Source organism: Paramormyrops kingsleyae, chromosome 4 (genome assembly GCF_048594095.1).
Source record: "Paramormyrops kingsleyae isolate MSU_618 chromosome 4, PKINGS_0.4, whole genome shotgun sequence".
NCBI classification, from domain to species: domain Eukaryota; kingdom Metazoa; phylum Chordata; class Actinopteri; order Osteoglossiformes; family Mormyridae; genus Paramormyrops; species Paramormyrops kingsleyae.
The window spans coordinates 47,361,744-47,385,579 of record NC_132800.1 but is presented as its reverse complement, the minus strand read 5'-3'; the positions used below and the strand labels follow the sequence as shown (position 1 = coordinate 47,385,579).

Genomic DNA, 23,836 nt, shown 5'->3' with positions numbered 1-23,836 from the left:
AGCTTTATGGACAGGGAACTGTATAAACGTGTGTAAGAAGCGTTAAGTACCAGACATACTGTGCGAACGGCTCTACACACAGTTGCCTTTCCTATATGCTCTGCGTCGCCCATATTGTACAAAAAATGCCCTGACGCAAAAAACCGAAGCGCTATGTACAGAATGTTTTCTGTGCTAAGCGCAGACCCGCGGTTTGGGTTTGTGACATTTGCAATATGCGGTTTCAAGAGATGTTAAGTAAATGAACGATTCTTTTGAAAACTGATAACGCTTTTTCAAATAATCATTAGGAAATGACAAGACATCAATACGCGGTCTTATAACTCTCTCCCGGCGAAAAAAACCTTGTATAATTCATGCCTCCACGTTCACAGGATCGTCATCAAAAGGGCACGCCATGCTCAGTAACCTTCTGCAACAAACTTACCCTGGAACATAACCTGCTCAGTAGCAGGTTATCTTCAGAGAGTAAGCTGCTATGGTTACGTACATACCCAGAAAGTTAACCTCCGTTTTTGGAACCGAAAGTTGAGGTTATCCACTAACTTACCCTTAAACTTACCCGGGTATGTCACATAACCTGCTTTCTGGAATACCCCCCTGAAGTATCAAGCTCATTAAACTGGTGTTGATCAATATCAATACCAACACTATTATCGATACTTAATTGGATCGATCTGCCCACCACTAGTAACCACAAAGAAAGCTCTCTTTCTCTCTTTGCGTGCAGCTTCGGCTTGTGACCACCGTTTATTGCGTGCATTTTCTCTCTTACAGCGAGATCTTCTGAAAAATGCAACTTCCTGGATTTTTTTTAATGATCAGTGGTCATTGCTGACACACCACATCAGACAACAACGAAATGTGTCCTTTGCATTTAACCCATACGTGACATAGCAGGGGCAGCTAGTTCAGCGCCTGGGGAGCAGTACTTTGCTGGTTAGGGATTCGAACCAGCAATCTTTCAATTATAAGTGCGAGTCCCTAGCCAGCCACCACTGCCCAAATTCTGCCCAACCATTTCAGTCTAAAGTTTGCGCAGTGACGGTCAGTCGACATGCATTTACCCGTAGCTGTGGGCGATCGGTTCTGCGAAAACTATGGCGTTAAATTAGTGCCAAAACTCGCGCGCATAAAAACCACGCGCGCGTATGCGCTCGCGAGCAGAAATCCATCCTCTCTACGCGCTCGCGTTTGCACAGCACTCGCTTGCTCGCTCGATCGGCGTTACATTAGTGCCAAAAGTCGAACCACGCGCGCGCGTGCGCTTGCGAGCTGAAGATCCATCCTCTTTACGCGCTCGCGTTCGCTGGACCCTGTCTACGCGCTCGCGTCTGCACAGCACTCGCTCGCTTGACAGGATGAATTTTGACACTTTGGAGGCGGGAACAGTGCTTAATATCTCCGCTCCTTTGATTGGTTTTTTAAAATATTGACTACGATTGGCTATTTGCTTTGGTAGAAGATGAAGATAACGTGTCACTGACCGCGGTTAAGTTAGCCTCATATTCGATATCCAGTTTTAGGGCTTTAATAACTTTTAACGGAAGGTGGGGCGTTTTTAATGACAGAATCGTGATGTCCAGTACGTAGACAACGATGCACACCGATTATTTTTGTGCTTCAAACCATTTCGTGACTTGTGCAAAATCGTGTTAATAGCTAATATTATATGTTCTTTCAGCTGTAATGACATGGTGGTTTAGCATTTTGGGCTTAATGATCGAATGTATCCGTATAATGTGCAATGGGACAATACATGAATGGGTTAGTAACTTTAAAACTAGACAAGACAGGCACATCTAGTGGAGTGTGCTTTGATCAGTGGACTACACGGAACAATGCACACCCCTTGGATTTGCACTCTAACAGTTATTAATACATTGTATGCATATTACATGCCATTGCTCCATTTCATACATATTGACAGTTAATTGATAACACAAATTAATCCATAAATTAGTTGTAAAGTGTGATTTAGGCAGTGCACCATGGGACAAAGCAAATGTACCGCAGTTGAATTGTTTGATTACGTGTTTCGTCACATTAAAGTGATCTTGAAAATCCAAGGGGTGTGCATTATCCCCCAGAGTCCACTGATGAAAGCACACTCCATACGACATGGCTGTCCCATTTTGTTTTAGAGCTATTAACCCCTTAGTTGTTGCTCCATTGCACTTTAAGTGGATGCAATATAATAATTAATAACTATTACAGACAAAAATAATATGAAAATCCATATGAGGCTAACTTAACCGCGGTCAGTGACAAGTTATCTTCTTCTTCTACCAAAGCAAATCGCCAATCTTAGTCAATATTTTAAAAAACCAATCAAAGGAGCGGAGATATTAGCCACTGATCCCGCCTCCAAAGTGTAAAAATTCATCCTGTCGAGCGAGCGAGTGCTGTGCAGACGCGAGCGCATAGATAGGGTCCAGCGAACGCGAGCGCGTAGAGAGGATGGGTCTTCAGCTCGCGAGCGCACACGCGCGCGTGGTTCGACTTTTGGCACTAATGTAACGCCGATCGAGCGAGCGAGCGAGTGCTGTGCAAACGCGAGCGCGTATAGAGGATGGGTTTTCTGCTCGCGAGCACATACGCGCGCGTGGTTTTTATGCGCGCGAGTTTTGGCACTAATTTAACGCCATAGAAAACCCATGTTGAAGCTATACTATGGGGGTATTATTGTAGCAAAATTATTTGCAAATGCTTGCGGAGAGTTGTGTGACTGTATCTCAATCCGTGTGTGCGTAATCAGATTTGCAAATGTTTTTGCAAATGCGTTTGCAAATGCATTTGCACGCATTTGCAAATGTGTTTGCAAATGCGTGCGGAGAGTTGTGTGACTGTATCTCAATCCGTGTGTGCGTAATCAGATTTGCAAATGTGTTTTTTTTCATCAACGACTTTTGTCACTAATTTACTTCCATACAGGATAAACAAAACCCTTGTGGATACAGACCAATCTCCACACACATTTGCAGATCTGCCGCGGCAGAAGTGTAGCAAAAATCACGTGAAAAACGTCCGAATTGTAGCTGATGTCTTGTCTGTATTTCCAGGTCTTGGAGCAAAACACTTAGACTTTTTAGCCATTAATACCTATGTACGCATTTACACAATCACAGATCTATGCACGCATTTACAGATTTGTCTGTACATGTACAAATCTCAATACACTTGCAAATCTTTTAACAGGTTTGCGAATCTGATTACGCACACGGATTCTGAAAACATTTATTAGGGTGACCAGATAATCCATGTCAGGGAGGACACTCTGAGCTAGGACAGGAATTGTAAATTACCATTTCAATTAAATGGACCTGGATTTCACTTGAGCACTCAGCTCTTGCTGTGTGCTGATTGGTCAGTCTCCTATAATCATGCATGTGTCACTAATGCTAATGTGAAACAGCTGGATGAGTCTTTCAGTCAAGGAAACAAACCAGTCAAAGCACAAGAAGAGCTAAACTATTTAGCCGAGCACAGGAGCCTTTCAATTAGAAAGTAGTTTGTAAAACCCGAAGTAGCTCAAAGTGTCCTCCCTGACATGGATTGTCTGGTCACCCTACATTTATAGATCGTTGTACACATTTGCAAATCTGATTACGCACACACGGATTCAGATACAGTCACACAACTCTCCGCACGCATTTCCAAATAAATTTGCTACAATAATACCCCCATACTAATCGGTCACTGTCAGGTGTTGTATGCATATCAACCATCACCTCTATCCGTGCCGGTGTCCTACAGCGAATTTTCACAATCGCGGGGTTGTCATGTTTGGTTAACTTGCTGGCGTGAGATATTCAACACAAGACACGCATGATGTTTTATTACGTTGTAAATATTCTGTACCGTTTGCAAACAACCCCAGCGCTTTTTATGTAGCAAGTTGTAGGTTTATGTAAGGGATAATGTACAGGCAACAGGTGTTGTGCCCTAATCTGCCCCCCTGCCACGGATTGCCTCCCCTGACGTCATCGCTCCATTTAAAGGCAAAGTCGCTTCTCCAGTGCAGCAGAAGCGAACGTTCGCTGTAAATTCATTTTCTTGCCTTAAACCGACTGAAAAAACTCAAATTAGTTGTTTATTATGCCTTTTTACATTAGAACCTTAAGTTATCATTCACAACCTCCTGTAATTTGTCACAAATGTGACGGTAACTTTTTCATTAAAACGCTACAGTAATGCTTTTCCTCTCAACAATGCTCGTCTGTGCAAATACAGTCGCTTTCAGTCGCAAAAAGGGACTGATTTAGTTGAAAGGTATTTTTGACACGTTGTTGAATCCATTCGGCTGAAAATGTTCTTCTATTCTGTCGTCGTATAATATAATACGGCGTTTAACTTAATACTCAGCACCGTCACGCCTGGAAATGATGTAACATCGATCCACAGAACAAATTTAAGTAATCAAAAGTCACCAAAATTTCACCACTCATTCTAAACCCCGTGTGTACATTACAGCTAACAAGTCGTATTGCAAATCGTCCATCCATAAGGAAAGGACTCGGGGGGGCATTTTATAGCAGGCCACCTCGCCACAGAATGCCCCCCCGTCTAACTCTGGCTGGGAAACTGCTACATGCACCAAACTTGCACCAGTCACTCATATTTACCCCTTATTTATGCTGTATGAATTGCTTTGGGCTGGGCCATAAGGAAAAGATTCTAGCTGGGGGGGCATTTTATAGCAGGCCACCCTGCCACAGAATGCCCCCCCGTCTAACTCTGGCTGGGACACTGCTACATGCACCAAACTTGCACCAGTCACTCATATTTACCCCTTATTTATGCTGTATGAATTGCTTTGGGCTGGGCCATAAGGAAAAGATTCTAGCTGGGGGGGCATTTTATAGCAGGCCACCCTGCCACAGAATGCCCCCCCGTCTAACTCTGGCTGGGACACTGCTACATGCACCAAACTTGCAACAGTTACTCATATATATCCCTTATATATGCTGTATGAATTACTTTGGGCTGAGCCATAAGGAAAAGATTCTAGCTGGGGGGGCATTTTATAGCAGGCCACCTTGCCACAGAATGCCCCCCCGTCTAACTCTGGCTGGGAAACTGCTACATGCACCAAACTTGCACCAGTCACTCATATGTACCCCTTATTTATGCTGTATGAATTACTTTGGGCTGGGCCATAAGGAAAAAATTCTAGCTGGGGGGGCATTTTATAGCAGGCCACCCTGCCACAGAATGCCCCCCCGTCTAACTCTGGCTGGGAAACTGCTACATGCACCAAACTTGCACCAGTCACTCATATATCCCTTATTTATGCTGTATGAATTACTTTGGGCTGGGCCATAAGGAAAAGATTCTAGCTGGGTGGGCATTTTATAGCAGGCCACCCTGCCACAGAATGCCCCCCCGTCTAACTCTGGCTGGGACACTGCTACATGCACCAAACTTGCAACAGTTACTCATATATATCCCTTATATATGCTGTATGAATTACTTTGGGCTGAGCCATAAGGAAAAGATTCTAGCTGGGGGGGCATTTTATAGCAGGCCACCCTGCCACAGAATGCCCCCCCGTCTAACTCTGGCTGGGAAACTGCTACATGCACCAAACTTGCACCAGTCACTCATATTTACCCCTTATTTATGCTGTATGAATTACTTTGGGCTGGGCCATAAGGAAAAAATTCTAGCTGGGGGGGCATTTTATAGCAGGCCACCCTGCCACAGAATGCCCCCCCGTCTAACTCTGGCTGGGAAACTGCTACATGCACCAAACTTGCACCAGTCACTCATATTTACCCCTTATTTATGCTGTATGAATTACTTTGGGCTGGGCCATAAGGAAAAAATTCTAGCTGGGGGGGCATTTTATAGCAGGCCACCTTGCCACAGAATGCCCCCCCGTCTAACTCTGGCTGGGAAACTGCTACATGCACCAAACTTGCACCAGTCACTCATATTTACCCCTTATTTATGCTGTATGAATTGCTTTGGGCTGGGCCATAAGGAAAAGATTCTAGCTGGGGGGGCATTTTATAGCAGGCCACCCTGCCACAGAATGCCCCCCCGTCTAACTCTGGCTGGGAAACTGCTACATGCACCAAACTTGCACCAGTCACTCATATATATCCCTTATTTATGCTGTATGAATTACTTTGGGCTGGGCCATAAGGAAAAGATTCTAGCTGGGGGGGCATTTTATAGCAGGCCACCCTGCCACAGAATGCCCCCCCGTCTAACTCTGGCTGGGAAACTGCTACATGCACCAAACTTGCACCAGTCACTCATATATATCCCTTATTTATGCTGTATGAATTACTTTGGGCTGGGCCATAAGGAAAAAATTCTAGCTGGGGGGGCATTTTATAGCAGGCCACCTTGCCACAGAATGCCCCCCCGTCTAACTCTGGCTGGGAAAATGCTACATGCACCAAACTTGCACCAGTCACTCATATTTACCCCTTATTTATGCTGTATGAATTGCTTTGGGCTGGGCCATAAGGAAAAGATTCTAGCTGGGGGGGCATTTTATAGCAGGCCACCCTGCCACAGAATGCCCCCCCGTCTAACTCTGGCTGGGAAACTGCTACATGCACCAAACTTGCACCAGTCACTCATATATATCCCTTATTTATGCTGTATGAATTACTTTGGGCTGGGCCATAAGGAAAAGATTCTAGCTGGGGGGGCATTTTATAGCAGGCCACCCTGCCACAGAATGCCCCCCCGTCTAACTCTGGCTGGGAAACTGCTACATGCACCAAACTTGCACCAGTCACTCATATATATCCCTTATTTATGCTGTATGAATTACTTTGGGCTGGGCCATAAGGAAAAGATTCTAGCTGGGGGGGCATTTTATAGCAGGCCACCCTGCCACAGAATGCCCCCCCGTCTAACTCTGGCTGGGACACTGCTACATGCACCAAACTTGCACCAGTCACTCATATTTACCCCTTATTTATGCTGTATGAATTACTTTGGGCTGGGCCATATGGAAAAAATTCTAGCTGGGGGGGCATTTTATAGCAGGCCACCCTGCCACAGAATGCCCCCCCGTCTAACTCTGGCTGGGACACTGCTACATGCACCAAACTTGCACCAGTCACTCATATTTACCCGTTATTTATGCTGTATGAATTACTTTGGGCTGGGCCATAAGGAAAAAATTCTAGCTGGGGGGGCATTTTATAGCAGGCCACCCTGCCACAGAATGCCCCCCCCGTCTAACTCTGGCTGGGAAACTGCTACATGCACCAAACTTGCACCAGTCACTCATATATATCCCTTATTTATGCCGTATGAATTACTTTGGGCTGGGCCATAAGGAAAAGATTCTAGCTGGGGGGGCATTTTATAGCAGGCCACCCTGCCACAGAATGCCCCCCCGTCTAACTCTGGCTGGGAAACTGCTACATGCACCAAACTTGCACCAGTCACTCATATATATCCCTTATTTATGCTGTATGAATTACTTTGGGCTGGGCCATAAGGAAAAGATTCTAGCTGGGGGGGCATTTTATAGCAGGCCACCTTGCCACAGAATGCCCCCCCGTCTAACTCTGGCTGGGAAACTGCTACATGCACCAAACTTGCACCAGTCACTCATATTTACCCCTTATTTATGCTGTATGAATTGCTTTGGGCTGGGCCATAAGGAAAAGATTCTAGCTGGGGGGGCATTTTATAGCAGGCCACCCTGCCACAGAATGCCCCCCCGTCTAACTCTGGCTGGGAAACTGCTACATGCACCAAACTTGCACCAGTCACTCATATATATCCCTTATTTATGCTGTATGAATTACTTTGGGCTGGGCCATAAGGAAAAGATTCTAGCTGGGGGGGCATTTTATAGCAGGCCACCCTTCCACAGAATGCCCCCCCGTCTAACTCTGGCTGGGACACTGCTACATGCACCAAACTTGCAACAGTTACTCATATATATCCCTTATATATGCTGTATGAATTACTTTGGGCTGAGCCATAAGGAAAAGATTCTAGCTGGGGGGGCATTTTATAGCAGGCCACCCTGCCACAGAATGCCCCCCCGTCTAACTCTGGCTGGGACACTGCTACATGCACCAAACTTGCACCAGTCACTCATATTTACCCCTTATTTATGCTGTATGAATTACTTTGGGCTGGGCCATATGGAAAAAATTCTAGCTGGGGGGGCATTTTATAGCAGGCCACCCTGCCACAGAATGCCCCCCTATCTAACTCTGGCTGGGACACTGCTACATGCACCAAACTTGCACCAGTCACTCATATTTACCCCTTATATATGCTGTATGAATTACTTTGGGCTGGGCCATAAGGCTGAGATTCTAGCTGGGGGGGCATTTTATAGCAGGCCACCTTGCCACAGAATGCCCCCCCGTCTAACTCTGGCTGGGAAACTGCTACATGCACCAAACTTGCACCAGTCACTCATATATATCCCTTATTTATGCTGTATGAATTACTTTGGGCTGGGCCATAAGGAAAAGATTCTAGCTGGGGGGGCATTTTATAGCAGGCCACCCTGCCACAGAATGCCCCCCCGTCTAACTCTGGCTGGGACACTGCTACATGCACCAAACTTGCACCAGTCACTCATATTTACCCCTTATTTATGTTGTATGAATTACTTTGGGCTGGGCCATAAGGCTGAGATTCTAGCTGGGGGGGCATTTTATAGCAGGCCACCTTGCCACAGAATGCCCCCCCGTCTAACTCTGGCTGGGAAAATGCTACATGCACCAAACTTGCACCAGTCACTCATATTTACCCCTTATTTATGTTGTATGAATTGCTTTGGGCTGGGCCATAAGGATGCCCCCCCTATCTAACTCTGGCTGGGAATATAAGGTGTAAAAAACAAAAAAAAAACAGAATTTCATAAACTTTCTCAATAACTCTGTTTTTAATCAATAATAATAAAATTAACAGTAACGACAAATAAATAAATATGACATTCGTGATAAATAAAATTCTGTGGAGCAATTATTAAATTAACGCAAATTAACAGAAAATATAATTAAATTAAATCAAATCAAATTAAATTAACAAAACATTATGTGCAATAATTATTAAAGTATGCATGGGGGATGCATGCATTGCACCCTACTGGCTAGTGGCTGCCTAATATTTATGTGCATGCTGGGCACAAGTAGTCCTTGTCCACCGAAGGATGCTGGACACAGTTTATGTGGAACCATCGTTCACAAATGTCACAGCAAATCTGCAAAATAACCAGACAAACAAATGAATAAATTCTTTAAGTGTTTTTCTGACAAGTTTTAAAATCTGTGCCTACTTATACTAGAGCATTGATGTTTACACCTAGACTAATGTTAACACCAAGACTGCATTGCAGAGTGTAATCTGATTTATCAAAACAGTTTTTATATTCATTCACTCTCTCTCTCTCTCACACACACACACACAAACATACATATTTATGTGTGTTTTAATTGCATTATTACACAAAGAAAAGTGGAGAGTGACAGGAAATTGTAGGAAGAGAGGGGGGTGAGATGACATGCAACAAGCACCCCTCGAGTTTATAATTTAAAGTTACCCATAGTGTGTCTCCTTCCTCACTACCACAATAATAACAGACACCACTGAGATCATCTGCAAAAACAAAAAGAGGTTAAATATTAACCTAGAAGTCTTTTATAAAACATTGTATACTAACAAATGTTTCTTAAATATTATTTCTACATATGATCTGAAAATGCTGTATTTTATTATGTTAGTTCTTTTTAATTCATGTCTAATTTAAACAGAAATGGATTATTTATGGCCTTCAAAAAAGAATACACACCTGATTCCTGGAGAAGGGTTGTGGCTATATCCAGCCTCATTTTATTAATTTGTTTCTCTGAGGTGTCAAAAGTTAAATTATCCCCACTGAGAATTTTTTCTGCAAACTGAAAAAAAGTTGGATCGGTATAATTTAGAAGCACAGAATAACTAACAGATTAAAATTAAAAGATTTATGTTTACAACTGAGTTGTCATTCAACATTCTTAAAATGAATTTGCAGTTTAAAACATAGCTTAAAAACAATACGAACCTTTAACGCCAGGACACCACAGGAAACTGCATCTCTCTGGAGAGAATGAGGAAGGGTGCTGCATGACCACCTTGAACTCATGTAGCCCTTCTGCCTCATGAAGGCCCTGACATACAGAAAGAAATGCTTGTGAAAATGCTGCCATATGATTTAAAAGCACACTAATTAGCTTTTGCTTTTCAGTAAGGCACCAGAGAGAGCTGAATTTACCTTGTGGTCTCCTGGCACCTTCTCAGATCAGCTGCTTTTTCTCCCAAAGGATCCAAAAACAGGCACCTCTTTTCATGTGGATATAGAACCTATGTGTTTGTAAAGTGTGAATATTACAATATTTCAAACATTAATAAACATTATACATGTGTTACAGAAAGAGCTACTAAACAGTTCCTTTTGGAAATTTTGTATCTTAGGTTACTAAAGATTACTAAAGAATGCTGATATGGTGTTTTTCCAAGCTCAGAAATATAGAAAGACTTAGCCAAATCACTGACTCCCTGTGGAGGCTAACAAAGATATTGTAACTATTTTATTGCAGTACTCACTGCCAAAAAGTCTAAGAAATCAAGATTGTATATTTTCAGCTGATCAGATATTATTTTTTCATGTTCTTGATTTGCTAGTTCTGTATAAAGATGGATTAAATACCCTTCCATAAATCTAAATGCCATGTTCATTGTAATCTGTTGCACACGTCATAAAGCATTCAAAAGGTGAAAAAACATATTAAATATTATTATCAATACAGTTATCTAATAATGAGATAATATGATTGATGCAAAATACTGTTTGAGAGAGTGTAATTCACAAATGATAATCTTACTGTGAGAATCCAGTGATGACTCTTGTTAAAAATCCCCACAATGACATCACTTGACATTGGATCCATCTAAGATTTCATAAAAAAAACATCATTATTTTTGCCCTCATTGAAGACATAATTACAATTGTTCAATCATGTTCCACTAAGTACCCGCAGTCTGGAGAGTTTGCGATCCCACATTGCTGTCATGGCGTAGGAATCAATGAGAGCTGCTTTGTGCCCTTTTTCTTTGTTGTATCTCTGCACCAGCAGTCTTAAATATGCATTGATGACCTGTGAATGAAGATGACATGATTAAGAATTCATGTGAGAAAAACAGTGATATTTGGTCTAATACATTGTATTTACGTTGTAAAATTGAAGATGAGTCTTCTCATGGTTTTGATACTCCTGAATGGTTATTGATATTTATAAATATCAATTAAATATCAAATATTTACAAATAACTGTTTACATGTAAACAGTTCATAATTGATCATTGATGATATAAATGCATATTATAATAATGGGAAAATACCTCACTCTCCAGTTCCATCTTAGGACCAATTTTAGCAATGTCCCAGGAAAACAATTTATAGGGTCCCACTTTAGAAAATAGAATATGGACATTCTTTCCTGCCCAAGCATCCTGCAGATCTGTGAACAGTATTAGACAATGTTGATGTTACAATTTACTGTGTAAGTTTAAAATTGATCTATGTCAACACATTTTTATCTTATAATCCTTTTACTTTCTATCTTTGTGACAGTTGGTATTTTTTGGTTTGATTTATTTGAACAAATATTGCCTGGAACCGTAGGCAACCTCAGATCCTTACTAACTAGAAATAATATAAAATAGTCATCAATACTAAATATCCATCTATCAAAGTCACCGCTTAATGCGAACTGGGGTTGTGGGGGGTGCCGGAGCCAAAGAACAAGGGGCACAGGTGGGAACCAACCCTGGGCAGCAACACACCACAAGGCGCACACACTCAAACAATTGGGGGACCAACGTAGAGTTGCCAATTAACCTATCGTGCACACCTTTGGACTGTGGGAGGAAACCGGAGCCCCTGGCAGAAACCCACGCAAACAGCATGCAAATTCCACACAGAAAGGACCTACACCCAACCAGGGGATCAAACCCAGGACCTACTTACTGTGAGGTAGCAGCGCTAACCACTGCACCACTGTGCCGCCCAATATTGCAGATCAGTATTAAATAATCACCTTTTTCTGAGGTTGCATTATATGCGTTATACTTTGCTGGTGATGGTGAGGCATGTGGTGCCTGGCAGGTCTCTGATGATGGGGGTGCCTGGGCGGTTTGAGGTAATGGCCAGACTGCTGTTGGTGCTCCCTGGGGTGGCGGTGGTGCTTCATCAGTTGGTTGTACCTGGCAGGTCTCTGATGATGGTGGTGCCTGGGCAGCTTGGGGCAATGGCAAGACTGCTGTTGGTGCTCCCTGGGGTGGCGGTGGTGCTTCATCAGTTGGTTGTACCTGGCAGGTCTCTGATGATGGTGCCAGGGGGGGTGGTGATGCTGCTTTGGCAGCAGGTGCAAAGCATATAACAGTGGTTGATGTGGACATAGATGTCGATGCTGGGACTGCTGGCGTTTGGGCTGAAATGTCCTTCTTTATGATCTGAGATGGAATGTGACGATCGCTTTTAATCATTAATTTTAAATGGTCAGTGTTTACTTTTTTGTGAACAGTTCCATTTTCTCCTTGTATGTCTGCACTTTTCCCCTCCAGTGCCAAAATCATATAAGGGCCCAGAAAATTTGGCTCCAGTTTGCCCCCCTTCCTTTGTTCACTTCTCTTGTTCTGCCTCCACACCTGGTCCCCAACTTTTAAGTCTGCTTTGGGAGCACCCAATTTGAGTCTCCGCTGGGTGCGCTCCTGCTGTTTCCTCACATTTTCCTGCATGATATCTCTGATAGAATCAAGTTTCTTAATGTCCTCACAGACCGCTTCCTCAGCCATGATGGCCTCCACACTACTGTGAACCTGTGAACAGAAAAGTGATTGTCCTAAAGGTGTAAGATATATACAAATTTGAAAACACACTCATACACACACAAAAACAAACACACAGACATAGACAGACAGACGGATGGACAGACACACTTTACTGACCAAGTAATCCTGTGGCACTTCTGAGGGATACCGAGCTTCTCTCCCAAACATTAAAAAATAAGGGGAGTACTTGGTGGTAACCTGGGTTTTGGTTCGAAGCCCAAACATCACTGCATCCAAGTACTCATGCCAGGTTTCCAGTCTTTCCCCAACAAGCTTTCCAAGTGCTCTAAAAACATATAATAGGCATCACTATGGCAAAATAATATACATTTTACATTTATATTAACAATGTATTACATCTATTAATAATATAATATATATTAATAATGGCATACGTTATGAATATAACATATCATCATATATGTTAATATGTAATATGTAAGTGCTATCTACAAAGACAAAATAAATTTTCATGCAAAAGCATACATTTGGTGCCACCACTCATGACACATGTTCCTTACCTTTGGATAGTCCCATTCAATCTTTCCACTAAGCCATTGGTTTGGGGGTGATAAGGGGAGCACAGGCTTCGTTTTATGCCAAGTCTGGCACACAAACCATTATTTATCTTTGAATGAAAATATGGAAAGGCACGTTAGTCCCTGGACAAACACTGCAAAAAAACTGTATATCAGAAACACATGAAAATGTCAATAAAATGACAAAGACTGACTAAATTTATCTGTCTGATGCAAAATAACAAATAAGACAGAAATGTTGTAATGAGTTGGTAATTTTCTATTATTTACATACATATACTTACCGAATTAACAAATTCTTTCCCCTGATCGGTGAGGATTCTTTTTGGAGCCTCAAACTGATAGAAGAATCGGAGGATGCACTCTGCTACTTCTTCTGCCCGCTTTGAGGTTAAGGGGTAAGCTTGTGGCCATTTGGTCAAGTAGTCCACCATAACGCAGATGTACTTATTCCCCCTTTTGGTGACTGTCAATGGCCCTATTAGGTCCATTCCCACCAATTCAAATGGGTGTGTAACCTTAAAAATAAGTTATGTGGCACTCATTTAACAGTTCAAAGTTTTAGCTGTTTTGTTTCTGGCCTACACAACAAGTCAATTACATTTTAAATTGTATGAATGCAATGTTTTATGAATGACTGATACCTTTATAGGAGTGTACTTCACCTCCTGTTTAATAACCCGCTGTGCAGCTTGGCAGGCTACACATTCTGAAACCTGTATGAAACATATATAATTAAAACTTATTTATCAGTTTTTTTAAAATAGGAATAGCTAAAAATAATGGTTGTTGTATAATATACGTAAGTATACATGGTCAAAATATGGCAGAGGACAGATTGTAACGAGTAATCAAAGGAGCTTTCTTTGGTTATTTACCCATTTGTTGATGTCAGCAGTCATTCCAGGCCAAAAAAACCTTTTAGCAATTGCATCCCTGGTTTTTTTCTGGCCTGTGTGAGCTCCCACAGCACTGGAGTGGAATTCAATGAAAATCAAATTGGCCTCTTCAGCTCCACAAACCACTTTGACTTTGTTTTCTCCTTTGGTTCCACTGACCTTGTACAACACATCTCCTGTTTTAAAATTAATACATGATTCCATCAACATTTGTGTAATATTCAGTACCAACTGATAAAAAAAAAAACAAAACAAGTTTATATGTTATTAGGATTCCATATTTTATCTGCTTTCAAATGAAATTGATCAAATTGAAGGAATTACATGTGCAACCATTACAGAAGTGGCTCTCTTACTATTAATTGTAGTAAAGCAAGCACGATGGAAAAATACCCAAAAAAGTAGTTAAACATGGGAAAGTCGCATCCAACATTAATACTACTGGCAATGAAATACACGGTTTGCCAATTCATGTCAGTATTCGTATGGCTATACCAATTAATGTACTGCGTTTTTTTCCATTAGCTAACACCATGTTAATCATGTACAAGATGATACGTCGATATCACTTGAACTCACCATCAAAAAGAAAACCTGAAGCTTTACGTCTTAGGTCCTTTTTTTCGGCCTTTGAAAAGCCCTCCGGATATTTGCTGTGCCTCTTATAGGCAACAATATTATTAAAGACATTGTGATCCATTCCAACTGTTCTTCTTTTCAGTTTGTAGTGTATCAGCAAAGTTAAAATGTTGCCTACAGAATAGGTGACGCCCCTCGATTTGGTACAGGATAATATTATTGGTTCCATTCTAAACGTGTCAAACTTTACATATCGCGAGACAGATAATTATTTTGATGCGAAATTGTCAAAATCAAAAATAATCAATTTTATGGCGAAGGCCTATTACATAGATCTAAAATGTCCACATTATAATTTAATTCAATAAACCACGCCACTTTTCCTGTTAATGTCACATAGTTTCCTTTAGTAAATATGTATTGTGTAATGTATTCTACTATTTATATGATTTAATGTAAATTGAACAACTTTAAATTTGGATTAAATTCTGAAATAATTAATAACTAATCGTATTTAATTATTTATAGTGTCATTTCTGTATTTCATTATCAGTGATATATCGCGCACCATGATATCATTAATTCTGTCACACATGAAAATTGAATGGTGGGATCTAACGTTTGATATATTCGAATCGTTTGCTTTGCCTGCAGAGTCAACTGGTTACTATGGTTCGGGGCAGCTTTTATTACACCTCGTAGACAGCACGAATGTCGTATTTATTTATTTATTTATTTGTTTGTTGTTACTGTTAATTTTATTCTTATTGATTAAATAAGAATAAACTTTCTCAGTTATTGAGAAAGTTTATGAAATTCTGTTTTTTTTTGTTTTTGTTTTTTACACCTTATATTCCCAGCCAGAGTTAGATAGGGGGGGCATCCTTATGGCCCAGCCCAAAGTAATTCATACAGCATATATAAGGGATATATATGAGTAACTGTTGCAAGTTTGGTGCATGTAGCAGTGTCCCAGCCAGAGTTAGACGGGGGGGCATTCTGTGGCAGGGTGGCCTGCTATAAAATGCCCCCCCAGCTAGAATCTTTTCCTTATGGCCCAGCCCAAAGTAATTCATACAGCATAAATAAGGGATATATATGAGTGACTGGTGCAAGTTTGGTGCATGTAGCAGTTTCCCAGCCAGAGTTAGACGGGGGGGCATTCTGTGGCAAGGTGGCCTGCTATAAAATGCCCCCCCAGCTAGAATCTCAGCCTTATGGCCCAGCCCAAAGTAATTCATACAGCATATATAAGGGGTAAATATGAGTGACTGGTGCAAGTTTGGTGCATGTAGCAGTTTCCCAGCCAGAGTTAGACGGGGGGGCATTCTGTGGCAAGGTGGCCTGCTATAAAATGCCCCCCCAGCTAGAATCTCAGCCTTATGGCCCAGCCCAAAGTAATTCATACAGCATATATAAGGGGTAAATATGAGTGACTGGTGCAAGTTTGGTGCATGTAGCAGTGTCCCAGCCAGAGTTAGATAGGGGGGCATTCTGTAGCAGGGTGGCCTGCTATAAAATGCCCCCCCAGCTAGAATTTTTTCCTTATGGCCCAGCCCAAAGTAATTCATACAGCATAAATAAGGGGTAAATATGAGTGACTGGTGCAAGTTTGGTGCATGTAGCAGTGTCCCAGCCAGAGTTAGACGGGGGGGCATTCTGTGGCAGGGTGGCCTGCTATAAAATGCCCCCCCAGCTAGAATCTTTTCCTTACGGCCCAGCCCAAAGTAATTCATACAGCATAAATAAGGGATATATATGAGTGACTGGTGCAAGTTTGGTGCATGTAGCAGTTTCCCAGCCAGAGTTAGACGGGGGGGCATTCTGTGGCAGGGTGGCCTGCTATAAAATGCCCCCCCAGCTAGAATCTTTTCCTTATGGCCCAGCCCAAAGTAATTCATACAGCATAAATAAGGGATATATATGAGTGACTGGTGCAAGTTTGGTGCATGTAGCAGTTTCCCAGCCAGAGTTAGACGGGGGGGGCATTCTGTGGCAGGGTGGCCTGCTATAAAATGCCCCCCCAGCTAGAATCTTTTCCTTATGGCCCAGCCCAAAGCAATTCATACAGCATAAATAAGGGATAAATATGAGTGACTGGTGCAAGTTTGGTGCATGTAGCATTTTCCCAGCCAGAGTTAGACGGGGGGGCATTCTGTGGCAAGGTGGCCTGCTATAAAATGCCCCCCCAGCTAGAATTTTTTCCTTATGGCCCAGCCCAAAGTAATTCATACAGCATAAATAAGGGGTACATATGAGTGACTGGTGCAAGTTTGGTGCATGTAGCAGTTTCCCAGCCAGAGTTAGACGGGGGGGCATTCTGTGGCAAGGTGGCCTGCTATAAAATGCCCCCCCAGCTAGAATCTTTTCCTTATGGCTCAGCCCAAAGTAATTCATACAGCATATATAAGGGATATATATGAGTAACTGTTGCAAGTTTGGTGCATGTAGCAGTGTCCCAGCCAGAGTTAGACGGGGGGGCATTCTGTGGCAGGGTGGCCTGCTATAAAATGCCCCCCCAGCTAGAATCTTTTCCTTATGGCCCAGCCCAAAGCAATTCATACAGCATAAATAAGGGGTAAATATGAGTGACTGGTGCAAGTTTGGTGCATGTAGCAGTGTCCCAGCCAGAGTTAGACGGGGGGGCATTCTGTGGCAGGGTGGCCTGCTATAAAATGCCCCCCCAGCTAGAATCTTTTCCTTATGGCCCAGCCCAAAGCAATTCATACAGCATAAATAAGGGGTAAATATGAGTGACTGGTGCAAGTTTGGTGCATGTAGCAGTTTCCCAGCCAGAGTTAGACGGGGGGGCATTCTGTGGCGAGGTGGCCTGCTATAAAATGCCCCCCCAGCTAGAATCTTTTCCTTATGGCCCAGCCCAAAGCAATTCATACAGCATAAATAAGGGGTAAATATGAGTGACTGGTGCAAGTTTGGTGCATGTAGCAGTTTCCCAGCCAGAGTTAGACGGGGGGGCATTCTGTGGCGAGGTGGCTTGCTATAAAATGCCCCCCCAGCTAGAATCTCAGCCTTATGGCCCAGCCCAAAGTAATTCATACAGCATATATAAGGGGTAAATATGAGTGACTGGTGCAAGTTTGGTGCATGTAGCAGTTTCCCAGCCAGAGTTAGACGGGGGGGCATTCTGTGGCAAGGTGGCCTGCTATAAAATGCCCCCCCAGCTAGAATCTCAGCCTTATGGCCCAGCCCAAAGTAATTCATACAGCATATATAAGGGGTAAATATGAGTGACTGGTGCAAGTTTGGTGCATGTAGCAGTTTCCCAGCCAGAGTTAGACGGGGGGGCATTCTGTGGCGAGGTGGCCTGCTATAAAATGCCCCCCCAGCTAGAATCTTTTCCTTATGGCCCAGCCCAAAGCAATTCATACAGCATAAATAAGGGGTAAATATGAGTGACTGGTGCAAGTTTGGTGCATGTAGCAGTTTCCCAGCCAGAGTTAGACGGGGGGGGCATTCTGTGGCGAGGTGGCCTGCTATAAAATGCCCCCCCCCCCGAGTCCTTTCCTTATGGATGGACGATTTGCAATACGACTTGTTAGCTGTAATGTACACACGGGGTTTAGAATGAGTGCTGAAATTTTGGTGACTTTTGATTACTTAAATTTGTTCTGTGGATCGATGTTACATCATTTCCAGGCGTGACGGTGCTGAGTATTAAGTTAAACGCCGTATTATATTATACGACGACAGAATAGAAGAACATTTTCAGCCGAATGGATTCAACAACGTGTCAAAAATACCTTTCAACTAAATCAGTCCCTTTTTGCGACTGAAAGCGACTGTATTTGCACAGACGAGCATTGTCGAGAGGAAAAGCATTACTGTAGCGTTTTAATGAAAAAGTTACCGTCACATTTGTGACAAATTACAGGAGGTTGTGAATGATAACTTAAGGTTCTAATGTAAAAAGGCATAATAAACAACTAATTTGAGTTTTTTCAGTCGGTTTAAGGCAAGAAAATGAATTTACAGCGAACGTTCGCTTCTGCTGCACTGGAGAAGCGACTTTGCCTTTAAATGGAGCGATGACGTCAGGGGAGGCAATCCGTGGCAGGGGGGCAGATTAGGGCACAACACCTGTCGCAGAAATAAGCCCCGACAGTGTGAACAGGACCCGACGCACTTGTATCACACTGAAGGGGCTTATTTCGCGATAACTACCGGCTGCCTGTACATTATCCCGCTTATTACACGGCTACTTGCCACATAAGGAAAAAAATGGACATGAATATGAATTTCAAACATTTTATTGGTATATTTGTTTTAAATTAACATTTTTATCCTTCCGCGAAACGATATAGGACCACTTGACTAACATTCAAACGTTAGTAAGACAATTTATAACATCTACATATGATTATATAATAACGTATCTATTTTATTTATTTACAAGTATTAAATTGCACATTTCCATTGATTGTGAACTTATTGATTGTGAAATTATCACCAAGTGTCATCAGTTTCTGTTTTATTATGCTATGCAGCCCGAACCATGTGAGAATTTCATTTAAAATGTCTGCTCTAGCATTACAGTAAGACAGGATTATATCAATTAAGTTGAGTAGTAAAGAATCATCAATTAAATTAACAGCTCAAACATTAATTGACAGATCTCCAGAATATCTATGAACCCATCCAACAAGTATTATTGTGCTGTATCGACTATGGTATGCTATACTACATTTTTTCCCCCCAAAAGATAGCAACAGAGTACTTTTATAAATTACAATATCACTGACATATATTTAGTGATGCACAGATACCAGTTTTTTTGAGACAAAACTTTGTAAAATAAAGTAAAATTTAAAACAGGCGCTTAACATTTAGACCAGAGGTCTCCAGCTCCAGTCCTGGAGAGCTACCGTCCAGTAGGTTTTCCATCCTACCTGGCCTCTGATGAGCCACACCTGTTCTCAGGTAAATACCAGGGCCAGGTGTGGCTCATCAGAAGCCAAGTGGGACAGATAGTACTGGATAGTAGCTCTCCAGGACCGGAGTTGGAGGCCCCTGATTTAGACTGTAATTATACAGTGCATTCTTTATCGTATCATGGAATAAGTCTATTCCATGGGGGAAAAAACAATCTTATAAATGCCTCAACAGTACCACCTTGGTATTAGTTGTATCAGAGAATTTTGGTCAAGTACTAGTAACAGTATGAGAATCTGGTATCAGCCCGATACCCTTTGGCAGCATCAGTGGATCACTATTTATTCCTATAAATAAAAACTGATAAGTACTAATAATTTGTAGTTTTATACTTAACTGATCTCTAAAATGACCTGAATAATAATTAAATGAGTAAAATGTAAATGTAGATGTCCAGTGTAGATTCAGTGTAACAGTCACAAAGGAAAATGAACTACTATAAACTTACTTCTGAGAACCTCTCAGTGCACGTTTGCCTCCTCTGTCTCTGGCCCCACAAAGCCACTTTGACACCACCCTCTCTGCATCCCTTCGACTTATGTCTTTTGTTGGAACATTCCTTTTTAAACCTCCTATCAGAGATATGGGAGGGGGGAATATGAACACAAACACAATAAGTACACAATCACAAGACTTCCAATTATTAGACAAATAACACACACACTTATGTTGAATGTGAGAAGGTAAGTTTCTAAGGGAGTGAGAAAGAACATTTTACACATCACTATCCTTAAAATGTCAAAATTTACATAAACATACCATAGAAAACGTCAAAAAGCCGGAGTGTCCCAAATTGTAATTTCCCGTGTCTCCCTACAAAGTTAAATTTCAGGGCCAGGTCATTGGTTAAGATGAAAGACATAACTCTTCTAGTGGCCTCTTCAACAGACCTCCCACCGATATCTCCCAGGAAAGAAACCTAAAGTAAAACAGCAAATGTAATGGAAAACTGCCATAGTCTGCCACTGCAAACAAGTCATGTTTGGTATCATTTGGTAACTTGAAACTGCAATTAGTAGGACTGTACAATTACATTACAATATATCAGATCTAATAACTTTTATATCCAGGAGAGAGCACACAAACATTTCACAAGCCATTTTAGAGGGTCAATATCCACAAAAGCAATACCTACCACATCTTTACTGAAGTCTGGATCCAACAACTTTTGCTCCATTGCCTCTACATCAGAAGGTGTCTCTAAAGGAAACTCAGCTCCTTCAGGTAGACATGAGGCAGTGCTAGTCTTGTCAGACTGCCTGAGGAGTGACTGGATCATGGCTCCATGTACCTTCTGTGTAGCTTTTACTTCTTCTAGGACAGTCAACACACGAATAAACATGGCATCTCTAACTGTGGTTACTGGTTCATTCTGTTGAGGTTCTTGAGTGTCATAACGGATGTCTGACAAGACATGTGTACTCTTCAGGTCTTCCTGTGCTAAGGCACTCTGGACTGTCCTTCGAGGGGTCTTTGTGGAAAACAGAGCTCTGCTTTGTTGTGAAGTTATCAGCTGTTCTGTGTTCTGAGATCGCTGCAGAACACGGCACACAGATGATGGACCTGGAGTAGCTTGAGCGATGCCAGATGATTGCAAACTGGCAGGGACAGAAGGAGCAGGAACCTCCGCAGCTTCATCATGAGTAGTTCCCTCGATGTCTGATTCCGAGCTGGACATTTGTCTTGGTCTAAGGAAAAGAAAAAAGAATGAGTGCTAGAAAGCCCCAAAACTAAGATTCTAGGGACAAATACATTCAGCACAGTTTACACTTTAAAGTTTAAGCAGAGCTGGGCACACTGCTACTATCAACACTGTACCAGTAAATTAAAAACTCTCAATTTGCTGGTTAAGATGTGAAAGTCATAATGAAGGCATTTGGTGTGACCTAGAGCCAGACACACTGCTGTAACCAAGGTTATTACAGTTAGTTAGTTTTCAGACTATTCACATTAGATGCATTACTCCACTTTACCAGTGTATGTAAGGATTATTACATTAATGCATGTCAGTCTCAGATGACAGATTCATAATAAACTCACTGTTGTTGGAGTCTAGGGAAATGAGAAGCATGTCTGTTATTAAAAAAAAATCCAGAGGAACATTATTTATTTAACAAGCTTCAAAATCAATGTTTTGCACTGTGTGTCTGTCTCTGTGTTTGTGTGAATGTGTGTCCGTCTCTATGTGTGTGTTTGCTGGTGAGAGAGAGCCACCATTATGTTAAAACAGAACATCAAAATGTCATTTTTCAGTTTTGGGATGTGCAGTTTCCTAGGATTAAAATGATTAGTGCAATAAACTACAAAATAGTGTAAAGTTTAGTAATATTACAAAGTTTGAAAACATACAGGTTTAGTTTATTTAGTGAATGGATTTATTTTTTAATTTTATTATTAAAAAAAATTGCACATTTCCATTGATTGTGAACTGTGACATTGTAAATGTGGTCCCAGCGGGGATGTTGAAGTTGATGTTTTTGGTAGAGTCAGCGAAAGTTTTCTCTATGGACTTTTTGTTGACTGCACCTAAAATCACACTTATCATTAAACTATGTTGGTGATTGAATTTTATGATAAATATTATATTTAATACGAACACTTACTGCTTGCCAAGCTGTTGTCAGGATTTGATGAGAGTATACTGCTCCATTTCTGTCTGTCAGCGGTGGTCGGAGTCCAGTAAGTCTTTAGACTGCTTTCACATCTATGTCCGGTCACAGTCATAATCTCTCTTGTTTCCAATCCGGCACGCGAGAGAAGTTGCACAGCCGTGCTTCTTAAACTGTGGTTTGTGTATCTTTGTGAGAGGCCAGCTGCTTCGCTGATTGTGGGCATCATCTTGGCAAGGTAGTTATGTCCCATCGGCTCTTTAGAGTACCAGACTGTTCTTTTGTTCAGTGTTTCCTGGTTTTGTCGTAGTGGATGAAGATAAAATGCGTCTGCGTCTGACGGACAGAGTGCCAGGTATTTTTTGAAAGTAGCAACAGGACACTTAGGGTTGTTGGGTTCAGCGAAGATGCAGCCTCTGTAATTTTCTTTACATGGATCTTTCGGGTCTTTGTGGTTTTTAGTCTCTGCATTGTGGGACAGAGTAATGTATTCGGTGCCATTGTCGTCACATTTCATGGTAAAAGAATCCCTTCTTAAATCTCGGTTCCCTTCTCTGCCTCGTCTTGCTAGATGTAGTTGTACATCAAACCACACTTTCCGAACTAGACCAGTTGCTGTGTCTGGCGACAGCACATCGGAGTTTCGTATTAGATGCATGTCTGCTGGTGAGATCGGTGGATGATGGTGACTAATGTCTTTGCCAGCTTTACGAATGACTTTAATTGTAGATTTAAAAACTGCATTGCTGGAGCTGAAGGTTGGACTTTTCAGGATATCAAACTTTTTAAAATATCTGGCAATGCCAGTCCTGATGGCCATATAGCTGGCTATTGAATAAGTTTGACCGTTCGCACTTTGAACAGATGCATAAAATGATCGTAATACTTTATTAAGATCCTCTGCTTCATACTTGTCGTAGTCTAGCTGTCTCCATTTTTTCTCTTTTAGCCAGTCTTTGAGAAGTTTTATTGCCCATTCTGTATTTTTTTGTGTCCCAGCCAACATGTCCATGTGGGGCCCATGTGGGTTTATGGATGGGCTGAATCATGGGCCCCATTTGGGCAGCCCTACTGGGCCCCATAAAGATTTGTCCTCAGGTTCCATGGTGGCCCCTCCTGTGGCAGCCCACCTGGGGCTAATATGGGCTAAACTTGGGGCTCATTTAGGCAAACTCACTGGGCTCATGTATGGCCCCACTACTGAATGCTCATTTGGGTAAATGATGGGGTTTTAACAGGCTAAACCTTTTGGGCAACTGGGCTATATACCTGGGTCCCACAAAGGTTATTTTTCAAATATTAAAGCGATATATAAATTTGGTTAGGCTAAAATCTAAATGTACACCATGTACTATTTTACACAAATTTACACCATTTGCTATTTTTACAC

General features: G+C 41.9%; 1 protein-coding gene and 1 long non-coding RNA gene across 2 annotated transcripts; both read right to left on the bottom strand.

The window, feature by feature from the left end:
• Nucleotides 1-8,865: 8,865 nt before the first annotated feature.
• LOC140589079 (uncharacterized) lies at nucleotides 8,866-10,098 on the bottom strand. Its single transcript, XR_011990273.1, has 4 exons — nucleotides 10,043-10,098; nucleotides 9,791-9,896; nucleotides 9,542-9,597; nucleotides 8,866-9,202 (listed from the first exon to the last, which is right to left on the bottom strand). It is a non-coding gene; the product is annotated as an uncharacterized lncRNA (long non-coding RNA).
• A 9,821-nt stretch (nucleotides 10,099-19,919) lies between these two features.
• On the bottom strand, nucleotides 19,920-22,185 carry LOC140589078 (uncharacterized). Its single transcript, XM_072711689.1, has 3 exons — nucleotides 20,973-22,185; nucleotides 20,597-20,756; nucleotides 19,920-20,409 (listed from the first exon to the last, which is right to left on the bottom strand). The coding sequence occupies exons 1-3, from the start codon at nucleotides 21,513-21,515 to the stop codon at nucleotides 20,282-20,284; spliced, it is 831 nt and encodes a 276-aa protein (XP_072567790.1). The 5' UTR covers nucleotides 21,516-22,185; the 3' UTR covers nucleotides 19,920-20,281.
• Nucleotides 22,186-23,836: the final 1,651 nt, after the last annotated feature.

Bases quoted from the DNA above. Each gene is read 5' to 3' on its own strand.
- LOC140589078 (XM_072711689.1), bottom strand. From the start codon at position 21,515: ATGTCCAGCTCGGAATCAGACATCGAGGGAACTACTCATGATGAAGCT. The intron at 20,757-20,972 runs GTAGGTATTGCT...GTTTTACTTTAG, and splicing joins CAGACTTCAGTAAAGATGTG to GTTTCTTTCCTGGGAGATAT. The intron at 20,410-20,596 runs GTATGTTTATGT...TATCTCTGATAG, and splicing joins GCTTTTTGACGTTTTCTATG to GAGGTTTAAAAAGGAATGTT.